Source organism: Stegodyphus dumicola, chromosome 6, assembly GCF_044657685.1.
Source record: "Stegodyphus dumicola isolate Sdum_Otavi_A_Nest chromosome 6, ASM4465768v1".
Taxonomy (NCBI): domain Eukaryota; kingdom Metazoa; phylum Arthropoda; class Arachnida; order Araneae; family Eresidae; genus Stegodyphus; species Stegodyphus dumicola.
In genome coordinates this window covers 123,678,653-123,701,566 of record NC_140773.1, presented here as the reverse complement: position 1 = coordinate 123,701,566, position 22,914 = coordinate 123,678,653, and the positions used below count along the sequence as shown (strand labels likewise).

Below are 22,914 nucleotides of genomic sequence, written 5' to 3'. Positions count from 1 at the left end.
TGCCTTAAAATCAAGTTTGTATTTGCACAATCTGTATTTAGGAGACACACAGTTTGTGGAGTGGGTGGATTTTCTTGCAATATTTTCTTGAACCCTGCTTAAGCTGCATATCAGCTTCTCCTGTCTCTGCATCACATGCACTTTCAGATGGTTCAACACTTCCTGCCTGTGACTTCATAACTTCACTATCAAATTCTACCAACATAACAGTCACATTTTCATATTCTTCCATTTCTACTTCAGGCCCATGAGAATCAGGAACTTCTTTCCCATCTTTCATTTCTTCATCTTTTCGATCTCTCTCTTTAATCTCGTTAGATGTTTCATATTTCATTTCTTGATTTTCTGATTCTTCAAATGCCACTAATATCTTGTCCACATGGCTCCAGTTTTACCTGTTGGGATTGCTCTTGCACTTTTTCTCGTCCGGGTTTCATCTCTTGTTGTCCGTCCTTCATCTCTTCCAGTCCGTTTTTCATATCAGCTGTCATCTGTTCATATCCAGCTTTTATCTCAGCCATCATCTGTTCATATCCAGCTTTTATCTCATCTTTAAGTGAGTTGATGGCACATTCCATCTTTTCTTGGAATGAAGTGAAGGCTGTCATAAGCTGTCTTAATTGTTCTTCCATCGCACTTATCACTAACATTCACCCTCAAATTCCACTTCTGACACCAGTTGTTATGTTTTTCTTATGGTTCATAAATTTGAAGTGAATAACGACGACACTTGATGAAGTATCAAAACTCAATTTATTAGCCGCTATTATTCAAAACACCTCCAAAATCATGTTTACAGTCGTCGAAGAACTACTATAAACGGTGCAGACAGCTTCACGGCAAAGCACTAGAATACAGCTCTTGATTCTGCTCAGTCAATCTCGGAGCTCTACGTACTCTTGAGACCCCATGCTACAACTTGCGATGCACTCAACGTTACGCTAGAGTACAGCTCCCGGCTCAGTTCGATCGCTTTCGGAACTCAATACATTCTAAGATGAAGCTCGATGATGCACTAACTCGTGATACACTAAGAGACTTTCTTGATGCATTCGATGACCAACTCGGCATTCGTTGACTGACTTGACAAGGTACTCGCTAGACGAGACACTAACTATCAACTCGTACTCCACGTACCAGCAGGGTATATATAGCTTTAGGCTTGTGTTCGAGAACATTCTGTGCTAAACCAGTAAGAATTCGTTCCAGAAGGTTCTCCATCTGTCTATGGCATGTCACCAAATGGACGATTTCTCGCCAAATGTGGCAACCCTGCGTTCCCTTGCAGCCCTAAACCTGCTTTGCGGGGAAGCTATCTTATTGCGGCTGGATATTTCACAACAATATTAATTGTAGACTTCTTCAGTTTTGCAATTTCACTTACATTTAACTTCCAAAATTTTACTTGAAAAAATTATGTAACTGAAAATATATTTGTTATCCAGATGAATTCAACAAAGAAATTGATATTTTTTATCGAGTTGTTTTTGCGTGGTGAAAAATATTCTTTGTATATTTTTATAACATATAGATCCAGGATTAGCAATCTGAAAGTAGGTGATAATGTGATGTTATGCTTCAAAGCAATTGATTAAAAAAATTTGTTTCTTTTATTCACTCAGTTCCTATGAATCCTTTGAGCTTAAATAATTCCCCTAAAGCTTATGATAATTTTCAGTTTCAGTAGCTCGTAAGTTTCAAGTGAATTCAGCTGAATTTTAAAACTATTTCTTGTTAATGGTCTTGCATTTCTCTCTTCAGCTTTATTAGCCATACTCTGTTGCATTTTTAAATGACAAGTGAATTTGTATATTTCAGATGAAGAATATCAAGAGCCAAAACCAAAAAAGCGTTTAATTGAAGTTTCAAGTAATTCTGTTGCTTCTGTCACCAAAGAAATTAGTGTAGATTCAAGTGAGAAATGCCAAAAGCCAAAACCATATAAGAGTTCAGCTGAAATTTCTGAAATTTTAAATGATTCTTTTGAGACTGTAGCCGAAGACTGTAATGTGGATGATCTTGTCGGAAAATGTTCTGATGTAAGTATGAAAATTTTAATTTTCAAATTTTGGTACTTTTCCGTTTTGAGGACCATAAAAATTGCAGCGAAAATGTATGCGCAAAATCGCCAAATCTAGCAAAAGCGCCCATTTAACAGCGTGCCACATCTAGCGTATGCACTGATTTCAAATTGTGTAAGTTTATATAGTTCTATATTTCTTAAGACGCCATTGAAATACTAGTTTAATTTTTAAATCCTTTTTTGATATCCTATGGATTTAACAATTTGGGAATTGCCCATGACAAAAAGTCAGCAATAGAATTTTGGGTAAAGTGCAGAATCACCCATTCTTTGATGCCTTTTTAAGAATTGCACATACTCGGTATCCATGTTCACATCGACCTATTTTCACTTTAAAAAAAAAAATCCTAGAATTGCACAAAAATTGCACTGCGCACACCCTTGACTTTATCTATGTACACTGCTCAAAAAAAAAAAAATGGGACAGTGTTATTTCTCCCGTTCTATTGGGCCGATTGACAAAATTCAAACTGCGTTTTTCATGTCTCCAAAGCGCGACTTAGGATATATATTAGATTTATATATAGCACTATTCTAACATAGGTATTTTGACACAAAACCGGACTTTTTCTGAAATAACATACCAATTTTTTTACATATTTCGATTCTACGACTCAAATTATGCCAGAATACCAAGTTTTGTAAAAATCGTACGAGTAGTTTTTAAAATATTAGCTTTCAAAATTTTAGCTCCTCAATGTTAATTGAATTTGACAAATATTTATTAATATCTCTTTTTTTTTTATTAAACTTTTTTGATTTTTTCTCTCACATTTCGAAATTTAGGTTCATTCCAAATAAAATTTACCCATTTTTGTGTTTTATTTTTTTAATTTCTATTTTTAAATAATTTTTATACATTTTTCGAAAAAATATTTGAATTATAACCTATAAAATTTTTACCATCATCTTAAAGTAGGTGTATTTTTAAGCATATCTGCAAAAAATTAGACTTTTTTATTCAAAATTTTCTAAGATATACACGAATTTACATATTTTCGCGTTTTGAAATTTGGCATCTTTTTTCTGAGCGATAATAACGCCAAATGTGGTCTATGGATTTTTGTTACGGTGAATTGCCACAGCTATTTTTAACCTTAAATTTCAAGTAAAATTTTACGGAGAATTAATTATATAACATTTTTTCCCTCAGTGATGCGTAATAAATATTTATTAATACTATATGAAAAGCTTTTTTTTTTTTTTAATTATAGATGATATTATTCAAATTTTTAACTATTTTTTTTTTAATTTCTCTCTATCTTTTTTTTTTTTTTTTTTTTTTTTAAATAAGAGTAAATTTTTACCTTCGGCGTTTTATCGTCTGCTACTTTACTTCGCTTAAATCGAATTGTCTAAAACTGAGAATTTCGTTAGATGTTTATTTGAATTTTATGACATTAACTGCATAATTTATTTCTAAACAAACTGTTGCTTTTGAAGTGGAAGAAGTTTTTTAAACATAAAAAATAAACTCATTTTTTATACTAAAATGTATTTTTATGCGTAGCGTATTTTCATTATATCCTTAAAATTCTAATTTAGAATGTAATTGTCAAGAACTGAATCCTAATCATCAGTAATATAATAAGTAATTATTACGGTTATTAATAAATCCTTCTTATAAAGTAACTGCAGATATTTCAAAATCTTTCTGTCTGAATGCAAATATTTTTAATTTTATATTAATCAAGATTGCACATGATATTATTTATTTGCACTTCAATTCTTTCCGTCAGTTCTAGTAGAAGTTACAAATCAATTATATTTAATTAAGGATTGGATTGGATTGGATTATTTAATTATGGCAAAGCACACGAGCACGAGGGCTATCTGCCTAAAGGGAGGGATGCCTTCGTGGAGGACTTTCAAAGCAAAACTGGCTGGTATACACGTTACACATGGGGAAAACCACGAAAACACCCATGCAGCCAGCCTGTTCGCGGGATTCAAACCTCGGACCAAACTACCAGTGTTCAGCGTCTTTACCGCTCGGCCGTTTGTGGACCTTTATGAAATGGAAGGCGATAACTTTATTTAAAATGATTGTCAGAAATATTAAGATTATTTCGAAAAGTTGGATGCTTTTTAATATACTTGCAGAATGCCTAAAGAAAAAGAGCAAGAATAAAGTAGAATGCCTGAAGAAAAAGAGAAGAAAAAATAAATTTCTGCGTAAAATTTAGTATTAGTATTTTTTTTTTTTTAATTTAAAACATTTAATCTTATGATATTTGATTCTTGCGATTTCAAAAATAAAATATTGACTAAAATATGAATAACATTTTAAGAAACCAAATGTAGGATAAAATTGTGTAAAGCAATGGGCAGAATGATAAAACTGTTTAAAGCAGTGTATGCAAGTCATCCTAAGTTAAAATGTTGGTTATACATCTCTCTTATTTATATATAACATTTCTGAACGGAACATTGAAAGGTGTGTTAACTGTGCTTCACTGTATTTTCTCTTTTAATATATGCAGTTTTCAAACACATCGTACTCTGGGTTACAAAGTATTCTTCCGAAAGAAATGCAATTCAAATAAATAAAATCAAATTCTGGAAATTTATATTAATAAATATATTTAAAATGCTCAGTTCAAAGGAATAAATAGAAAATTTTAAAAAAATTATCTGAAATGACAATGAAACACAAACAATTAAAATAAAAGTCTAAAAATTAAAAAATTATGTAAAATAATAATTATGACAAAATATATATATAAAGAAAACTATTTGAAAAAAAAAAATAAAATAAACGCTGCACCTTTATGCAGTTCGAATAGGTAAATAGAAATTTTTAAAACAGTTATTCGAAAAAAAAACATGCAACTTAAACAATTAAAATGAAATTCGAAAAAGAAAAAATTACTTAAAATAATAAGTTATAATTAAAAATACAATATAAAGAATATTATTTGGAAAAAAGGAACGATGGTAACTTTTTTTCCTCTCACGGGAAAGGAAACTAGGTTGCCATATATTAAGAAGTTCGCCAAGTGAACTATTCTTGGCGCAAACTGAAAAAAAAAGTGCCAACATAAATTTGTGAATTTCTCCGTAAATTTCGCTCCAAATTTTACGAAATTTCATATTTAGGCGTAATTTGAGTTGTAGAATCGAAATATGTAAAAAAATTGGTATGTTATATCAGAAAAAGTCCGATTATCTGTCAAAATACCTATGTTAGAATAGTGCTATATATAAATCTAATATATATCCTAAGTCGCGCTTTTGAGACATGAAAAACGCAATTTGAACTTTGTCAATCGGCCCAGTAGAACGGGAGATATAGCACTGTCCCTTTTTTTTTTTTTTTTTTTTTTGAGCAGTGTACATATCGACCTATTTTCACTTAACAAGTAAAAGAAAATTGACAAAAATCCAATTGATTTTACCCTTGTAAAAAGCGGCAAACAAATAAGTGAACGATTCTGCACTTTACCGAGAATATTTTCAAAGAAAAGGCATCATTCATTATAAAAAATTACGTTTGACCAACCAACGAGATGAAATTATGCTTTAGCGATAAGTCGGTAGCGAAATAGCGATGCAGGCATCCATTCAATTATGTTTAGCAATTTTTATATAAATTATAATACTGATCTGAAATAGTTATTTACTATTATGCTTCCATTCAGTCATGTTTAGCCTTTTTCATATAAATTATAATAATAAAAAATTAAAACATCAACCTTAGATAGTTATTTACTATTATACTTCCTTTCTTGCCGCAATTATTTTTGGCAGCAGTGGCATCAACAATAGTTTGGCGATTTTTTACGGCCACAGAAACCGAATACAGTCAAAAGTCGTTAATTCGAACACCCATAATCCGGAATGATCTATAATCCGGACCTCAAAGCTACAAACTTTCTGCGCATGCGTCGCATTCACGCATGCGCACAGGCGTTTACGAGAGCGCATAAGACCCTTACAGCTGCGAATATGTTTGTGCGCATGCGCGTTTAATGTGTAACGGAGTTATACGCTAAGCTAAAGTTATCTAATTCAGTTAATGTTGCAGATTGCGTCGTTCCTTAATCTTCGAATTGGATCCGGCTTATTATTTTTTGCAGACTGTTAGAGCAATTTTATAAAAGTAAGCCTGAACTTTCGATTATGTCAAATAGAATTTCCGATATATATTTACTACAAAGCGAAAGTATGTTTTGAAACCCGAAATCTGTTTATCAATTTCACGCTGCTCTGCGGCAGATGGGGGGGGGCAGAAACGTCATTATTAGATTATGATAGATTAGAAAGATTATGTCAAATAGAATTTCCAATATATATTTACTAATATGTAATTTGTATCTACAAAGCGAAAGTATGTTTTGAAATCCGAAATCTGTTTATCAATTTCACGCTGCGGATTGGAAGTTGATCTGTCAGCACTATCCTTATCTTCAGAGCAGATGTTTTTATTTTATTTGGTTTATAATTCCGTACTAAGTGTAGTATTTCATCTCGCGTCTTTGATATGATTTAAATCAAGTTCCTCGTCATTATAATTCGCTTTCGATAGTGAAGAAAGTGACCCAGAGGTTATTGAAAACGAAAACATTTCGATTGACAAATTAGTCGGTATTCTCAACACAGCAATTATAGGACTTGAACAGCGGAGCTTTGTAACTAAACAAGAAATTATGTCTGTTTAATAGAATTAAAGAGAAAGTATTATCACATGAAACGAAGCAACTTACATTGAAGGAAATGTTTAATAAAGTAAACAAATAAATATTAAGCTTTTTCTTTTTGTAAATTTTGATACCCTTTAGATCATAATTGTTCTTTATTTCATAAATTACGGTTTCATATTTTTAATTTTATAATTTCTGCATGCCATCTTACCAGATTTAAACTGATGATCTATAATCCGGAAAAATCGATAATCCGGAATCGCCGAAGTCCTGACGAGTCCGGATTAACGATTTTTGACTGTAGTACCCAAAATTTTATTTTGCATCAATAGATATTTTATTTTGCATTTTTTTTATTACAATCAGCTTGTATTCTTGGGGAGATTGAAATATTTCTTACCTTTGAACTTATTTTTTACTACTTTATTAGTGTAACATCATCTTTAAAATTTTTGGTAGGTACGAACCTATAAAGTTTCATCACTTGAAATAGCAAAAATTTGATAATAATCTTTTTCATAAAAAAGACACTTTTTAAATCATAACAATTATTGAAAAACAAGAAGCCAAGCCAATAATTCAAACTGGAACAACCATAAAATTATGGCAAGTCTTTGGTGGGGTATATTTTTAAATAAATAGTAGAATGCAAAATGGTACTTGCGTATCATCCCATTAACCATTGGTGGAGATTTTGGGAATGGTAGCCAGCCATTACTGTGAAATTCCTAAAAGAAGTGAGTCATCTATAATTGACATCCTTGGCCGGTACACAAGTGCTTATAAAACTTCCCAAACTGCCATAATTTGTAATGCCATATTTGGTGATGATTTAAACACACACAACATCAAAGGATGAAGCTGCCTTAATTATGCGCTCAGTCAAATTTGTATATTTCTTTCCATTATCATTGAAAGCTACTTTAATTGCATCTTCATAAAAAAAGGTTTCCTTTAATAATACTTTCATCTTTGGCAATAATAAAGGGTACAGTATGAAGATTTCAGAAGCACTGCTGTGCTACTCATTTATCTTTGAACTAAAAGTAAGTGACTGTCATGAAATGGGATTCAGACCTTAGCAGTCCAGGATTCTAGGCATTTTATTCAAACTGCATTCATCCTACAACACTTGCCTATCTTGCTCCTTGTTGGTTGTAGCCCCTTTTGGAAAAAATAAGTAATGAGCATTTCCTCTTGTGTTAAAAAACATGTGTTATCATTACCAAAAACTCTGAGCAGTTCTGCCTGAAGTAAAGACAGTGTTATAGTGGCAAGGTTTCTGTAAGAATTACTATGAAATAATTATTTCAGTGGATGTTGTGAAACAGGCTGCCAACAAAGAATTCCAGAATTATTTTGAATATTTTGAACAGTTATGTGTTGGCAGATATAAATGACAGTATATGGACAGTACTTTGAAGGTAGTTGCTTAATACAGTACAGTCAAAAGTCATTAATCCAGACTCGTCAGGACTTTGGCGATTCCGGATTATAGATCATCAGTTTAAATCTGGTAAGACAGTATGCAGAAATTATAAAATTAAAAATATGAAACCGTAATTTATGAAATAAAGAACAATTATGATCTAAAGGGTATAAAAATTTACAAAAAAAGCTTAATATTTATTTGTTTACTTTATTAAACATTTCTTTCAATGTAAGTCGTTTAAGTTGCTTCGTTTTATGTGATAATACTTTCTCTTTAATTCTATAAACAGACATAATTTCTTCTTCAGTTACAAAGTTCCGCTAAACAAGTTCTATAATTACTGCACCGAGAATACCGACTAATTTGTCAATCGAAATTTTTTTGTTTTCAATAAACTCTGTGTCACTTTCTTCACTATCGTAAGCGAATTATAGTGATGAGGAATTTGATTTAAATCATATCAAAGACGGAGTACTTCGAGATGAAATACTACATTTAGTAAGGAATTATAAGCCAAATAAAATAAAAACATCTGCCCTGAAGATAAGGATAGTGCTGACAGATCAACTTCCAATTCATTGCGCGCTGTGGCGTTAAAGATAAACAAAGTTTAGATAAACAAAGGATATGCCTTTATCCATTTTTTGCAGCAATTCCACTTTTTGTTTAATGGACTTCGAAACATACTTTCGCTTTCTAGATCCTTTACATATTAGTAAATAGTATATATCAGAAATTCTATTTGACATAATCAAAAGTTCAAGCTTACTTTTATAAAATTGCTCTAACAGTCTGCAAAAAATAATAAGCCGAATCCAATTCGAAGATTAAGGAACAACGCAATCTGCAACATTAACTGAATTAGATAATTTTAGCTTAGCTTATACCATCCATTATACATTAGACGCGCATTTGTAAACGTATTTTGCGCACGCGCACACGCATATTCGCAGCCGTAAAGGTATTACGGCTACGAATATGCCGCGTCGCAGCATATTCGACCGCAATGCGCAGAAAGTTTGTAGCTTTGAGGTCTGGATTATAGATCATTCTGGATTATGGGTGTCCGAATTAACGACTTTTGACTGTATTATGTTATCAAATTTGGCAATACTGTACCTGTCTCATTCTTGTTGAAGTTTCTGCATGCATGTGTGTTTATCATATTGGCTTTTAATAACACATTATTGTATAGAATAATATTAAATAATAAAATGTATGGGTTTTTAATATGCAATTTTTGAACTATTTTACAAAAATAGTCATTACAGCCATTTTTTGTGATGTAATTTTTGTGTTAGACAATATTCTTATTATATGAAGGGAAAAAATCTTCATTGTCATTTATTACATTTTAATTAGAAAGGCATTGTAATTTTTTATTCATTTTATTATATTTTAATTTATATATTATAAAGTATTTTAAGAATAAAATTGCTTAAAAACAACAGAATGGATAACATAACAATGATAATATATGCAGAAAATGCTATGTTAATTATGGTTATTAGTAAATCGAAAGATGTAACAAAACACATGTGGTGCAAGAGGTCTAGTAAAGTATTATGACTAATAGATTGGAAATAAACAGTATTTTAAAGGTATTTTGATGCTATTTTGAATATCTTTAGCAGCAAAAACTTTTACTGCTCAAAATTTTATTTATTTATTTTAGCATTTATCACAATATTGCCTGACAGTTTCAGAATGCAATATTCATGTATATGAACAGTGATTTAAGATGTTTTTCCCCCACATATGTGTGATCATATCAACATCATTTTATATTATTTATCAATGATATGATATCATATAAACTGATACATAATATAAAATCAGTATATATGGTGTAAAAGAAATATCATCAAAATATCCATCCAAAGATTTTTTTAAGTAATATTTTTGCTATGTACATATTTAAAATGTCAAAATAACCTGGATAATAAATAAATATTTAAGCATTGTATTATGTACTAGAAAATTTCATTCCCTGCTCTTTACTGCTTGCCAACCTCCAGAAATACACTTTGCATATTCCTGCTGAGAGTGATTCTTTTAAATGTGATTTCTCTATATGCGGATGCATTCATAATAAACATAAGAGTTGAAAAGGTGAACATATTCGTTCAAATGTAAAATGATTGAATTATTACCATAAGTAGATGGTTCAAAACTGCTGGCATATACAGGTGGGATATCAAATTTAACTTGATTTTGCTATGATACACACAATTATACTTGATTTCTGCATAATTGCTTGCAGATGGAAACTAGCCCAAAACTTACATTCCAGAAACAAACTATCAATAACTAACATTAGGAAAATGTCACTTCTCTTCTCAGCAAAGTATTCACTATTTACTTAGCATGATTTGTTGCATCTTTGCTAGACTGACAGCATTTAACACTGATTTGCTCATGAGTATTATGATAAGAACTTTGTTCACTTGTTAATTGCCATTATCTTACAACCCAATTTGCAGATTGTAATCTGTAATGGTTTCTTCGATGCATATGATATCATAATTTTAGATAATTGCTCTAATCAGGAATTAAATTCTTTGCTGAAGCAAAGAAGAATATGAAACTAAAAATATAAAAACTGTTGATTGCTTAAAAAGTATTTAATTCACAAATTTTTAAAATCAGAATCATGCAGTTAATATTCTAAACACAAAAAGTTTTGAAATGCAAAATTTTGCTCCTGACAATAGAATATTTTTAAAATATCGCATGCAATAGGCTTTTTAATCTAAATTCATGCATTTGTTTTAATTTGAATGTCCCTAAAGTGCTAATTTTCTTTTGAGAAAGGTAATAACATTCAATAATAGTGATTTTCATGAAAAGTGTGTGTGGTTATTATACTGGCATTTACTGTTGATATGAAATCTTCTAGATTACAATTATTAAGTTCTCTAAATGACATTTTGCCTTTAAGAAACAATATATAATCAGCAGCAATATATGTTCTAATATAGTGGTATCTATGGATAGTAACTAAGTTTCTGCATTAATTTAAAAAAACTGCGCATATTCAAGACCTTTAAAAAAAATTTTATGTGCTTTTTGCCTATAACCTATTCCCATCCTCTTGCATAAACTAAGAACTATTCTCATACTCTAAGTAGCATCTAGTTTTTTTGCTTGTGTAACATCTAAGACCATGTAAATTATTTTTATAAACAATACAGTAATTTTACGATATATTGTTGAAAGAAAAATAGAAAATAAGAAATATTTATTTGTGATAGTAGAAACTGTGATGAGCCTAACAAAGCAGATTTTAGTACACAAAAAATTAGTATTTTTCTTCATAGCTCTGAATAGTTTAATAAAGAGATTCTAGGAAATTTAAAACTTTCAATAAACTATATTTTATGCTATTCTATCATAAAATAGAGTATTTTAAACTGTGGGTTGCGACGGGTCGCAAATCGAAATTTTGGTGTCGCGAAAATTCAATTCGATTGTTGAATTTAAAGAATCTGCATTCAAAAGACTTTATAGAAACTGCATTAATTGACATTAATGAGATTAGACTTTTAAAGACATTGCATGAACTGATATTAATGAAATTAATTACCTGTTATATAAAAGTGCAAAATGAACTTCTAAATCTATCTAGCAATTCAGACTTAAAACAGGAGTTTTCACGAAAGTCCTTGATGAATTCTGAATTGGAGTTAGAACTAGACTTCTCACTATTTCTGAAATGGCATTAAATGTTCTCTTGTTCAGCACCACATATTTTTATGAAACTGCTTTTTCAGCTTTAAATGCTAATTAAAACCAAATGTCGTTAAACGTTGAAACATACTGAAGATGCTTTATGTCCAGTAGTGTCAAATATTGCATCAGCATTTAGTTTGTTGTGCAGCAGAAAACAAGCACTATCTCATTAGAATTTTCTTTAATTTTTGTTTGCTTGAATTAAACCCTAAAGCTACATCATTTTATATGTATATTGTTTACCAAAGAAATAAATTATTTGGAGGATATTTATTTTTATATTTTCATTTTATACTTAATATTTGGGGCACGAAAAAATCTTAATGATAAAATAAATAAAACCACACACAATTGAAAAAAGTTTAAGAAGCCCTGCTCTATTAGATGTTTCATAATCCATCACTGATTATCAATGCAGTCTATTGTCAACATATTTGCTGTAACACATATTTGTCTATGGTTATAGAATAGTGATGTTCAGTGGCAGTCATGAAAACAACTCGTTTTCAATTTAAAACAAAGGCATTTATTGATATTTGCCAATCTAACGAGTTAGTTTAATTTCTTAGAGGTCTACCAAATTACACAGTATTGCACAAATATCTATGGGATAAACCTGTTCATTCACTGCTATGGTAAACTGACAACCACATATAATAAAAGTCATACATACTATTTAATATTGTGTGAGATACGAAATTATTTTAATGTAAATAATGAAACTTCTCACAGTGACCACCAGTAAAAGTGATTTTTATTTCTGAAAATGTAGTTAAATAACAGATCATTATAGTCATATTCTGTAAGGCAACTATCTAAATAAAGTTAAATGGTTATAAAAGGTTTCACTGTATATATTTGTGAGTATAGAGTGAAACTTCCCTGGGTCTGGAAAGATAATTATAACAGGTGATTTTGGTCTGTGGTTATGATCAATTTTTTTTAATGATGTTCAGTATCTGCATTTTATTTGCTATAAGATATAATGATTACTTACAGTAGTGGTTACTTACAGGAACTGGTCACCATGAAAATTTTATCTATGCTTTTTTAATATTTTGTTTTTGTGTTTTTAATATTTTGTTTTGTGTGCTTCTATGGTAAACTGTGTATGTAAGACTGTATATAACTAGGTATACTTTATAGGATGAAGAGGAACCCTCCAAATCAGATCCATATACAAAGCACTTTGAGCAGGAATTACCTGAAGAACTTGCAAGTCAAAAATGTGAGCATGAATACAAGAAATATGAATTTCCTGAAATTGGGAAATTTATTTTTTCAAAACCATTGATACAAAATTTAGAGATCAAAGAACCATGTGCAAAAAAGTATGAATTGTTTGACTTTCATTGGAAAAAAAATTTAGTTGAAACTCTGAGAACTTTTATAAAGTGCTTCAGTAATTATGAATTAGGACTTCTTAATTTGATATCAGGTTATACAGACATCATGTATATGAAACAAACCCATGAAAAAAGTAAAAATTTAAGGATGTTGTATTCATTACATGCCTTAAATCATATTCTGAAATCACGAGCAAAAATAATTCATCACAACTCTAAGTTATCAAAAAATTCAGAGGAAGAGTATAGAGATCAAGGATTCACTCGGACATCTGTGCTTATATTAGTTCCATTTCGACATGATTGCTATTGCATAGTGTCTTTATTGTCTCGTTTGCTTCCAGAATGTGTTGTGATGAATAAAAAACGCTTTGAAAATGAATATGGACCACCACCACCAACTCAGAGAATTAAACAAAAACCACCAGATTTTGAACAGACATTTGAGGGGAATATTGATGAGGATTTTAAAATTGGTCTGAGAATAAAAAATAAAAGTATAACATTATATTCAGAATTTTATTCTTCAGATTTAATTATAGCCTCACCACTTGGATTACGTCAGATTGTAGGGGCTGAAGGTGACAAAGAAAGAGATTATGATTTTTTGTCATCCATTGAAATATTAATCATAGATAGAGCTGATGTACTTCTCCTTCAGAATCCACTTCACCTAATCCACATATTAAAGCATGTGAATATTTTGCCAAAAGAATCTCATGGGTGCAATTTTTTCCGTGTACGATTGTATGCCTTAAGTGGAATGGCTAAATTTTATCGTCAGACAATACTCTTAAGTTCAGTTGAACATATGTGGTTTGAAGCTTTAATTTTTCAAAATTTGTGCTTTAATTATCGTGGATATTTAAGCTCAGTATCTGAAGTCAAAAGTCCTGTAATTGGAAATATTTTGGTCCCTATGAAAATGGTATGTATTTTATGTTCATAAATATATGAATACATTATAAATAAAATGGAAATGTGATATTTTTTTTAGTGCAGCAATCTTGTGGCAATACTTATGTATTGCCAAAAAATTCTTTCTGTTGAAGTAGTTTAATTTATTTTAACTAGGTTTTTAGCAAACAATTTTCTCAAAATCTTTTAACATTATCGATAATGAAACTGTTTACTATTTTTTTCTTAAGCCAGACTTAGCACACCAAATAAGCTGTGAAGTCTTTGACTTCACAGCTATGACTGATAAATTTTCTTTCTCAATTGATTTGATCTGCTAAAAATAATGAGTTTGCTATTTGACTAAGATTTATAGAATTGTTAACAATCTGTTTTAAACCATAGAAACTGATTGAATTATCTCTTGATGCATAAAAACAATTGCAGATTCACAAATTAAAACCTTTTCTAAGAAAGAATCATTGTTTGCAAATTGGGATATTTTGTTATAAGACAGCATGATGGTATAAATTTTCTAAACTTTCTAATATTTCTTAGGTTAGTTATTACAATAAAGGTTCAGAATAACACAATTTTGTTGGCAGTACAGGGCAAAGTTTGTAACCCTGACTCGTCAGGACTTTGATGATTCCGGATTAGGGGTTTTTCCAGATTATAGATCATCAATTTAAATCTGGTAAGATGGCATGCAGAAATTATACAATTAAAAATATGAAACCATAATTTATGAAATAAAGAGCAATTATGATCTAAAGGGTATCAAAATTTACAAAAAAAAAACTTAATATTTATTTGTTTATTTTATTAAACATTCATCACTTTGTCATAATCGTCACTTTTAGCATAACGAACCCTTTTTCTGTTAGTCATTGCAAGTGGGGTGTCGGAATCCACAAAATATTCAAAAAGTTCCTCTTTCTTTTTGCTTATTGTCATATGCAGTTGACTTTCCAATGTTATACTCCTCGCATAATTTTGAGACGGATATGCCTTTATCCATTTTTTGCAGCAATTCCACTTTTTGTTTGATGAACATCGAAACATGCTTTTGCTTTGTAGATCCCTTGGCAGCTCCAGAATTTGAAACTCTTTTTGACATAATCGAAAGTTCAAGCTTACTTTTTATAAAATTGCTCTCACAGTCTGCAAAAAATAATAAACCGTATCCAAATAGATTAAGGAACAGCGCAATCTGGCTCTTTAACTGAAGTGCCTTAGATAATTTTAGCTTTTCTTATACCATCTGTTATACATTAAACGTCTGTTGTACATTAAACTTCTGTTATACATTAAATGCTTAATATTTATGCACATATGTGATAAACGTTTAATATTATGCACATGCATAAACGCATTATACATTTACGCATGCGGATAAAGTTTGTAGCTTGGAGGTCCGGATTAAAAATCATTACGGATTATGGACGTCCAGATTAAAGACTTTGTACTGTGCTTGTTTTGAAAACAAGGACAGTGCTGTAAGATGGTGATATTATAAGATCTAAGATTAAAGGTAACTAACAGGCAATTGTTAGCTATTATATGTGCAAATGGGTTTTTGCCGTAATTCTGGCATCTTTTCGTGAATTCATATATATGTACAGTCAAAAGTCGTTAATTCGGACACCCATAATCCGGACCTCAAAGCTAAAAACTTTCTGCGCATGCGCCGCGTTGACACATGCGCATAGGCGTTTATGCGTGCACGTAAGACCTTTACGACTGCGCATATGCGTGTGCGCAAGCGCAGAATATGTTTTCGCGTGCACGTTTAATGTATAACGGACGGTATAAGCTAAAATTATCTAATTATCTATTTCAGTTAATGTTGATGATTGCATTGTTCCTTAATCTTCGAATTGGATCCGGCTTATTATTTTTTGCAGACTGTAAGAGCAATTTTATAAAAGATATCCATCAAATAAAAAGTGGAATTGCTGCAAAAAAATGGATAAAGACATGAAGAAGGTGACAGGGAGGTTAGTGAAAACGAAAAAATTTCGATTGGCAAGTTAGTCGGTATTCTCGGCACAGCAATTACGGGACTTGAACAGTGGAACTTTGTAACTGAACAAGAAATTATGTCTGTTTATAGAATTAAAGAGAATGTATTATCACATAAAACGAAGCAACTTAAACAACTTACATTGAAAAAAATGTTTAATAAAGTAAACAAATAAATATTAAGCTTTTTTTTTTTTTTTTTTTTTTGTAAATTTTGATACCCTTTAGATCATAATTGTTCTTTATTTCATAAATTACGGTTTCATATTTTTAATTTTAGAATTTCTGCATGCCATCTTACGAGATTTAAACTGATGATCTATAATCTGGAAAAATCGATAATCCGGAATCGCTGAAGTCCCGACGAGTCCGGATTAACAACTTTTGACTGTATAAGGATTAAATGAAATATGTTCAACTCTACAATATAGTCTGTTTGAAAAAATTGGCTCATTTATTTTTTTACAAAAAATTGTTTTGCATATGCTGTTCGATAAAAGAAATCTAATCTAAATTTGCTTCACCTTAACATTTTAATTATATAATGTTTAGATTGCTTTTATGAGATTGCATATAGATATATTTTTTACATCTGTTATTCTAGTACCATGTTCTCTTAATCTGTACAGGTATGCATAATTGCCATATTTACTCACATATTTCTCTGCCTTGCATATCCTATACACAAGGTTTTTTATCATATTATTTAGAATCTTCTTATTTATGACAAAGTAAAAAAGATTAAATCTTCATTTTTTATTTCAGAAAACATGTGCGGCCACAAGTTGGCACATTAATTACACTGATTCCAAAAGGTTTTTATTTTAGATAAATTTGCAGTAAGATAGAAGGAGCAAACAGACAGCAGTCCATGTAGGCTTAAGCTTTGAAAGCAAGTGCGTTATGTTCAGGGTGATATCTTAATTCAAATTGAGTTAATTTTGGTTCTCAATGCATTTTGATTGAATAGTTAATATTGCTGTAAAATTACTATTGGCTGCTTGAGTTTCAGTTCCATTTATATCACCAGAATTATGTAAGAGTCGTATGACATGAATTAATATAGAAATGACGCAGTGTAGAGAGGTTGCTATTTTTAGAATTGAGAAGAGAAATTTACGATGCTAATTCAATCTTTTACATATTCCAGGGTTCGTAGCAGTCCTTACAAGTGCTTATAAGTCCTTATATTTGAAAATAAAATATAAAGGCCCTTATAGGTGCTTACTTTTTCTTTAAAGTCCTTATATTTTTGTTTTTAGCGCTTATTTTTTGCTTTTAGTGATTTTTTTAATGAACGCGCATCCCCCCCCCCCGAAATTAAATAAACAGCTTTTCTTCCTTATATGAAATGTCAGATGGTGAATCATACTCCCGGAAATAGCTTTTTCCCCTATCTCTGCAGTAACGTAACCTATGGTGCGTGCGAGAGTACAGACAGGTGCATGTCGTTCTATTGGTCAAAGAATTGAGAAAACCGTAGAAAATTCCGGTACATTCAGTATTCTTTTTCCTCCCACCCAAATACTACACACGTTTGAATTTATATCAAGATTTTAATAATTTGCATTCTCGTTCTGCGTGGTCAGTTCATATTCGTGTTTATTATGATCGTTATGCTTATATTATGAGCATATGTATGAATATTTATAATAATATAGTTGCAGTAGCTGCTGAAATGTAGATAAACTTCCAAAAATGGGTTTATTTTTACACAGATTAGCTTTCTAAGGAATAATATTCGGAATGGCTTAAATAAAAGGAAAGTAATCGAATAGTCAGAATAATTTCTTTTCTTTTTTGCCAATACATTATACAGTACGGAGGTTGGGAGGTTCTTCCCTTTCTCCGCAAAATCTGTAATATTGAAGCAGCGGACTTTTTTTTTTTTTTTTTTTTTTTTGTCACTGTCCAATCTGGATTGAATAGGACTAAAAGTTTTGCGGTCTACCCAACCCAAGCGAAGAATGATTCTATTTTGGAAATTTAAGGGTCTGTTCAAAAATTAGAATCAAAAACACCCCGGATTAGTAAGTTTCTTTCTTTTCCTTTATTTTTCTTTTCCTATTTTATTCTCCGAATACCGGCAGCTGTTGATTCCGATTGCGTAATATCATGTATGGAAGAATTACGCCGCACGTATTGTGCAATAACGTTTGTGGTATTTATTTTGCAGAGATAATTAATTTTGATGTTCAGTCTGAGATTTATTTATGCACACTTAAAAGAGTTTTACTGTTCTTTCTAAGCAGAATATTTCTCAGTTCTGTTGGTCTATTTTTATATGATGCACATATCGAAATGTCAAAATCATTTATTTAGCCGAGAAATCTAAAGAAGGCTACAATCTCCCCCGCCTCCTCTTTTTCCAGTTAAGGCTCGTTTCCACTACTGCGTACGAACGCGTTGCGTCAATTGAAGACACGCCTACGGCATCCGTACAAACGTTTCCACTGCTGCGTATCCGTAAAATATTTTCATTTTCCGCCGCTAGGTGTCACTGTAATATTTTGGCGCCAAACAAGCAGTTCGCGAGTTACGACGCTGAACATCTGAATTTTTCCCGCTTAAGCGAGTATTGTTTGTTTTGGATTTGATATGGATCCTGACGTAAAACGCAGAAAAGTTTTGTTTACTAAATTTCCATGTTATTGAAAATTTTTATTTCTGCTTATGAACTGCGAAAGTAAAGTACTCTAGCAATTTTTACATAAGTAAGGTTATAATGCATATTATGAACATCACTAATTCCATAGAAGCTTAAGTAAATTTAAAAAAAAAAAAAATTGTGTTTGTAGAAGCCTTAAATATTATGAAATAATATATATATTATTAAAACTAAAATGTACTGTTAGTGAAAAAGTAAACAAATAAATAAATAAAATAAAAAAGTTAAAGGGATTAAAAAATAGTTGGTACTTTAAAAGTACAGAGCAACTGTAAAGAAAGGTTCACATTATTTACGCAAAATTTGCTCTGCTTGTATACCGCTGACTTCAGGGTCATAGCTGGATAATTTATTAGAAATCTCGTTTGTTTTAAAATGCACTATGGGCAGTTATATTTTATGTATAATCCATAAAATATTATTTTTAATTTAAACATTTTTAATTCATATCTCTTTTTATAGAAGTTATAAAAATAAGATTTTTCTCTTTATATATACACACATTAGGTAAAGAAAATGGAAATATTTAATTAATTAATTCCTGCGCTTCTGCTGGAGAGGACTGAATTTAAAAGCAATTATTATAGTAATTTTTTGTTAAAAAAATGTTTAGGGCATTAATACTGTCTCATGTTAATTGGAATGAAAGTTTAGAGTCGCAAACATCCCAAAGTCTGAGCACATGTATATACATTCACATAAAAGTGAAACGAAAATATATATATATATCTGCAGGGTTTCAAAATAAATTAAATTTAAATAATTCTCTTGCACCATTGCTGCAAGGAATGAAATTTGAATTTAACAAACATTTTCTATTCGTAAAAAGCAAATTAAAAGTTAATTAAATTTAAATGAAATTTAATGCAAACAAATAAAGGATTAATTATTGCTGCGAACTAATATACAATATCATTTAAATTCTGAGAGCATATGTAAATCAAGTGCAAGTATCAAAATCCATAAATAAATATATAATTCCAAAAATTTATTTATCCTATTATTCATTTATGCATTTTTATTTAGGATTAAATCTATCCTATTATTCATTTATGGATTTTTATAAATTTTTTAGGATTAATAATCTATCCCATTATTTACTTATGCATTTTTATAAATTTTTTAGGATTAATAAATTTTTGGAATTATATATTTATTCATGGATTTTGATACTTGCACTTAATTTACATATGCTCTCAGAATTTAAATGATATTGTAGATTAGTTCGCAGCAATAATTAATCATTTATTTCATCTATATTTAATTAACTTTAAATTTGCTTTTTGCGAATAGAGAATGTTTGTTGAATTCAAATATATATATACAGGGTGTGCTTTAAATTAGTATTATATAATTTTCAAACTTTTTTGCTGGGGGGAAATTTAAATAAATAAGAGCATAAATAAAACAATATATTTAACACATATAATAATAGAAATAAATTATAAAACACGAATATAGATCAAATTGGAACAAAAAGCTGAGAAAGTTGCAGACAGGGTGCAAAAAGCGTATGGGATTCGAACTCACGACCCCCCAAAGGTAAACATTATTACTGTCAGCTTTACCACTAAGCTAGCAGCACACAGGAGTTGGATGCATATTTTGGCTTATATACATCATCAAGTAAATAAATTCTTAAAACTAATTTTTTTGGTCTTATTTTAGTGTGATATCGTCTGAAAAAATCACCAGAGTTTGTTCTTCAGCTTCTAGTACATTTTTTACAAAAAACATTATCTTTTAAAGTGGCGTTTCGATTGAAGTTAAACAGGCTGTTAAAAATATATTTCATGTGCTTACAAATATATGTTAGCCAAAAAGATATATTTATAAAGGGAAATACAAATTTAACATACTCTTTAATGCAGTGGAATATTTAAAAGGCTATCAAATTTAATTTATAATTAACTTTTTAGTTTTTACCTATTTCAAAAGAAAAAAATAACAAATCTTTTAATCATATCTAATTTGCTATAGCAGTTTGATATAGTCAGACATTCATTTTCATTAAAGGTAAATGAATATGCAGAACCAGGAAATAACTGTCAGGACAAATTTTGCTATTTCATGGACTTGGAATTATAATTTTTGCCGCTGATTTTCTTGAACTGAATTTCTTGAATGCCTGATTTTATCTGCGAACAAGTACTGTAGTTGCAGCTATCTTATTTTTCTTATTTTTTTTAACTAAATTCAGCTGAATGCTGTCTTTTTCAGCACGCATATTTCTCGCTATAATGTTAATTCAGAAATAAGTATTTTTTAGCAAAACATTCTTTCCCTATTAGCGAGCGTTCATCGCTACTTCTGCCGCCATTAATTTTTAGTGACTACACCTGATTGCTCCTTTTTTACCACGTGACCCCAACGCATCCGCAGACATATGGATAGAAGTTGAACATTGTTGAACTCCATCCGTATGTCATCCGTCACCGCACACCGACCGGATTGCAGATGTCGATCAAAGTGAATTCGCTCACTGATTGGAGAAACGCATACGCAGCAGTGGAAACGGGCCTTTACGCTCGACTATACGGAATATTCGGCAATTTCCGAGTATGCGGGTTAGTTAAGCTTTTACTGTTAAAGGATGACTGCATGAAGCAATTTCCCGTCTCCTGATTTCAGAAATGTTCCTCTTTTTTACTTAAATTACTTTGCTTGGAATATATGTTAAAGGAAAACTGTTATGGAAGGAAAATTTAGAAAATGTTCAGAATTTTGATTTAAGTTAAATTATTTAAATATTAATATAAGTGGAAAAAAAAATTGTATTTATTATTAGGTGCCAAGCGAATACAATTAATATGGCTTATTATTATTTATTTTCTATATTTTGAACTGAAATTTCATCATTAAGTCTTGTAATATAGTTTAGTTCTGCATAGTTTTTTTTTTTTTCTCTCATTGTAAACTAATTCTGTAAATTGAACTGTCATTTAAAATTTAAAAAAAAAAAAAAGTTAGTTGTTTTCCATGGTTGAGGTAATGCTCATTCTCTTAATAAATATTGCCTTGCTCATATTTTAAATTGCAAGTCTAATTTTTCTTTTAAGGTTATGTAGTTGTGTATAATGTAATTAGACAGGTGCTTATTTTTTTCCTTAAAATGTGCTTGAAAAGTGCTTATAAGTGCTTATTTTTTTAACTAAAATGTGGCTATGAACCCTGTAATCCTTTATTTTTCTTACATATATTTATTTATTTATTTATTTATTTATGTAATGATCAAGTTTGATCTGCAGGTTACAATATCAAGCTTATTGTAATCAAGGTAATAAATGTTATTTTAAATTTAACACTTCTTGAGTGTCTGCGCTAAGCTGTGCCTCTCAGCATTGATTTTGAAAACTATGAATTCTGCATTTTTAAATGTTTTCCATCATATCTTTTTATAAATCAAGAATTTTAAAAGTTCTTAAGTAACTTAATTTTAAAAGTATTATTATTTTTTGTCTTCAGATGAGTGATTTTGTTATTATCTATTTTGTAGTGCTTCAGATGGTTTGATACAGATTCCCCTGAAAGTGAAATTGAAGATCGATTCAACTTTTTTATTACAAAAGTGTTATCAGATTTTAAAGATCCTGCAATGGCCCAAACTATGATCTACATTCCATCATACTTTGATTTTGTACGCCTAAGAAATTATTTTCGTGAATCTGAATTAAGCAGTGTGATGATTTGTGAATATTCAAAGAAAGGAAAGATTGCCCAAGCAAGAGATGTCTTTTTCAAAGGATATAGGCATTTCATGTTGTATACAGAGAGGGCTCATTTTTATTCCAGATATCATATAAAAGGGATTCAACACATTATATTTTATCAATTGCCCACTTATCCAGTGTTTTTTCGAGAATTGTGCAATGCCATCATAGACTGTAATCCTCGAAAGAAATATGAAGAGAAGAGTTGCACAGTTATTGTAAGTAAACATGATTTATTGCAGTTGAAGAATATTGTTGGATTGTGTGAAACAAAGCGCATGAATACTTCAAAAAAGAAAATTTTTGTTAAATATATTGAACAATAAAAATGTTTTGAATGAGAATTATTTCTTGCTAAAACCTATATTTAATTCTGTT

General features: G+C 30.3%; 1 protein-coding gene across 2 annotated transcripts in view; it reads left to right on the top strand.

Annotated features, from left to right (window-relative positions):
• LOC118190862 (U3 small nucleolar RNA-associated protein 25 homolog) overlaps nt 1–22,880 on the top strand; it is a 31,234-nt gene extending 8,354 nt beyond the window's left edge. The window contains exons 2-4 of one of the 2 annotated variants that reach the window (XM_035361646.2): nt 1,819–2,039; nt 13,037–14,164; nt 22,323–22,880. In XM_035361646.2, coding sequence (XP_035217537.1) covers nt 1,819–2,039; nt 13,037–14,164; nt 22,323–22,862 — 1,889 coding nt within the window. In that variant the 3' untranslated portion in view covers nt 22,863–22,880. Of the gene's footprint in view, nt 1–1,818; nt 2,040–9,289; nt 9,311–13,036; nt 14,165–22,322 lie in introns of those variants that run through there. The other variant, XM_085818889.1, reaches the window with a different exon arrangement.
• The last annotated feature ends 34 nt before the right edge of the window (nt 22,881–22,914 follow it).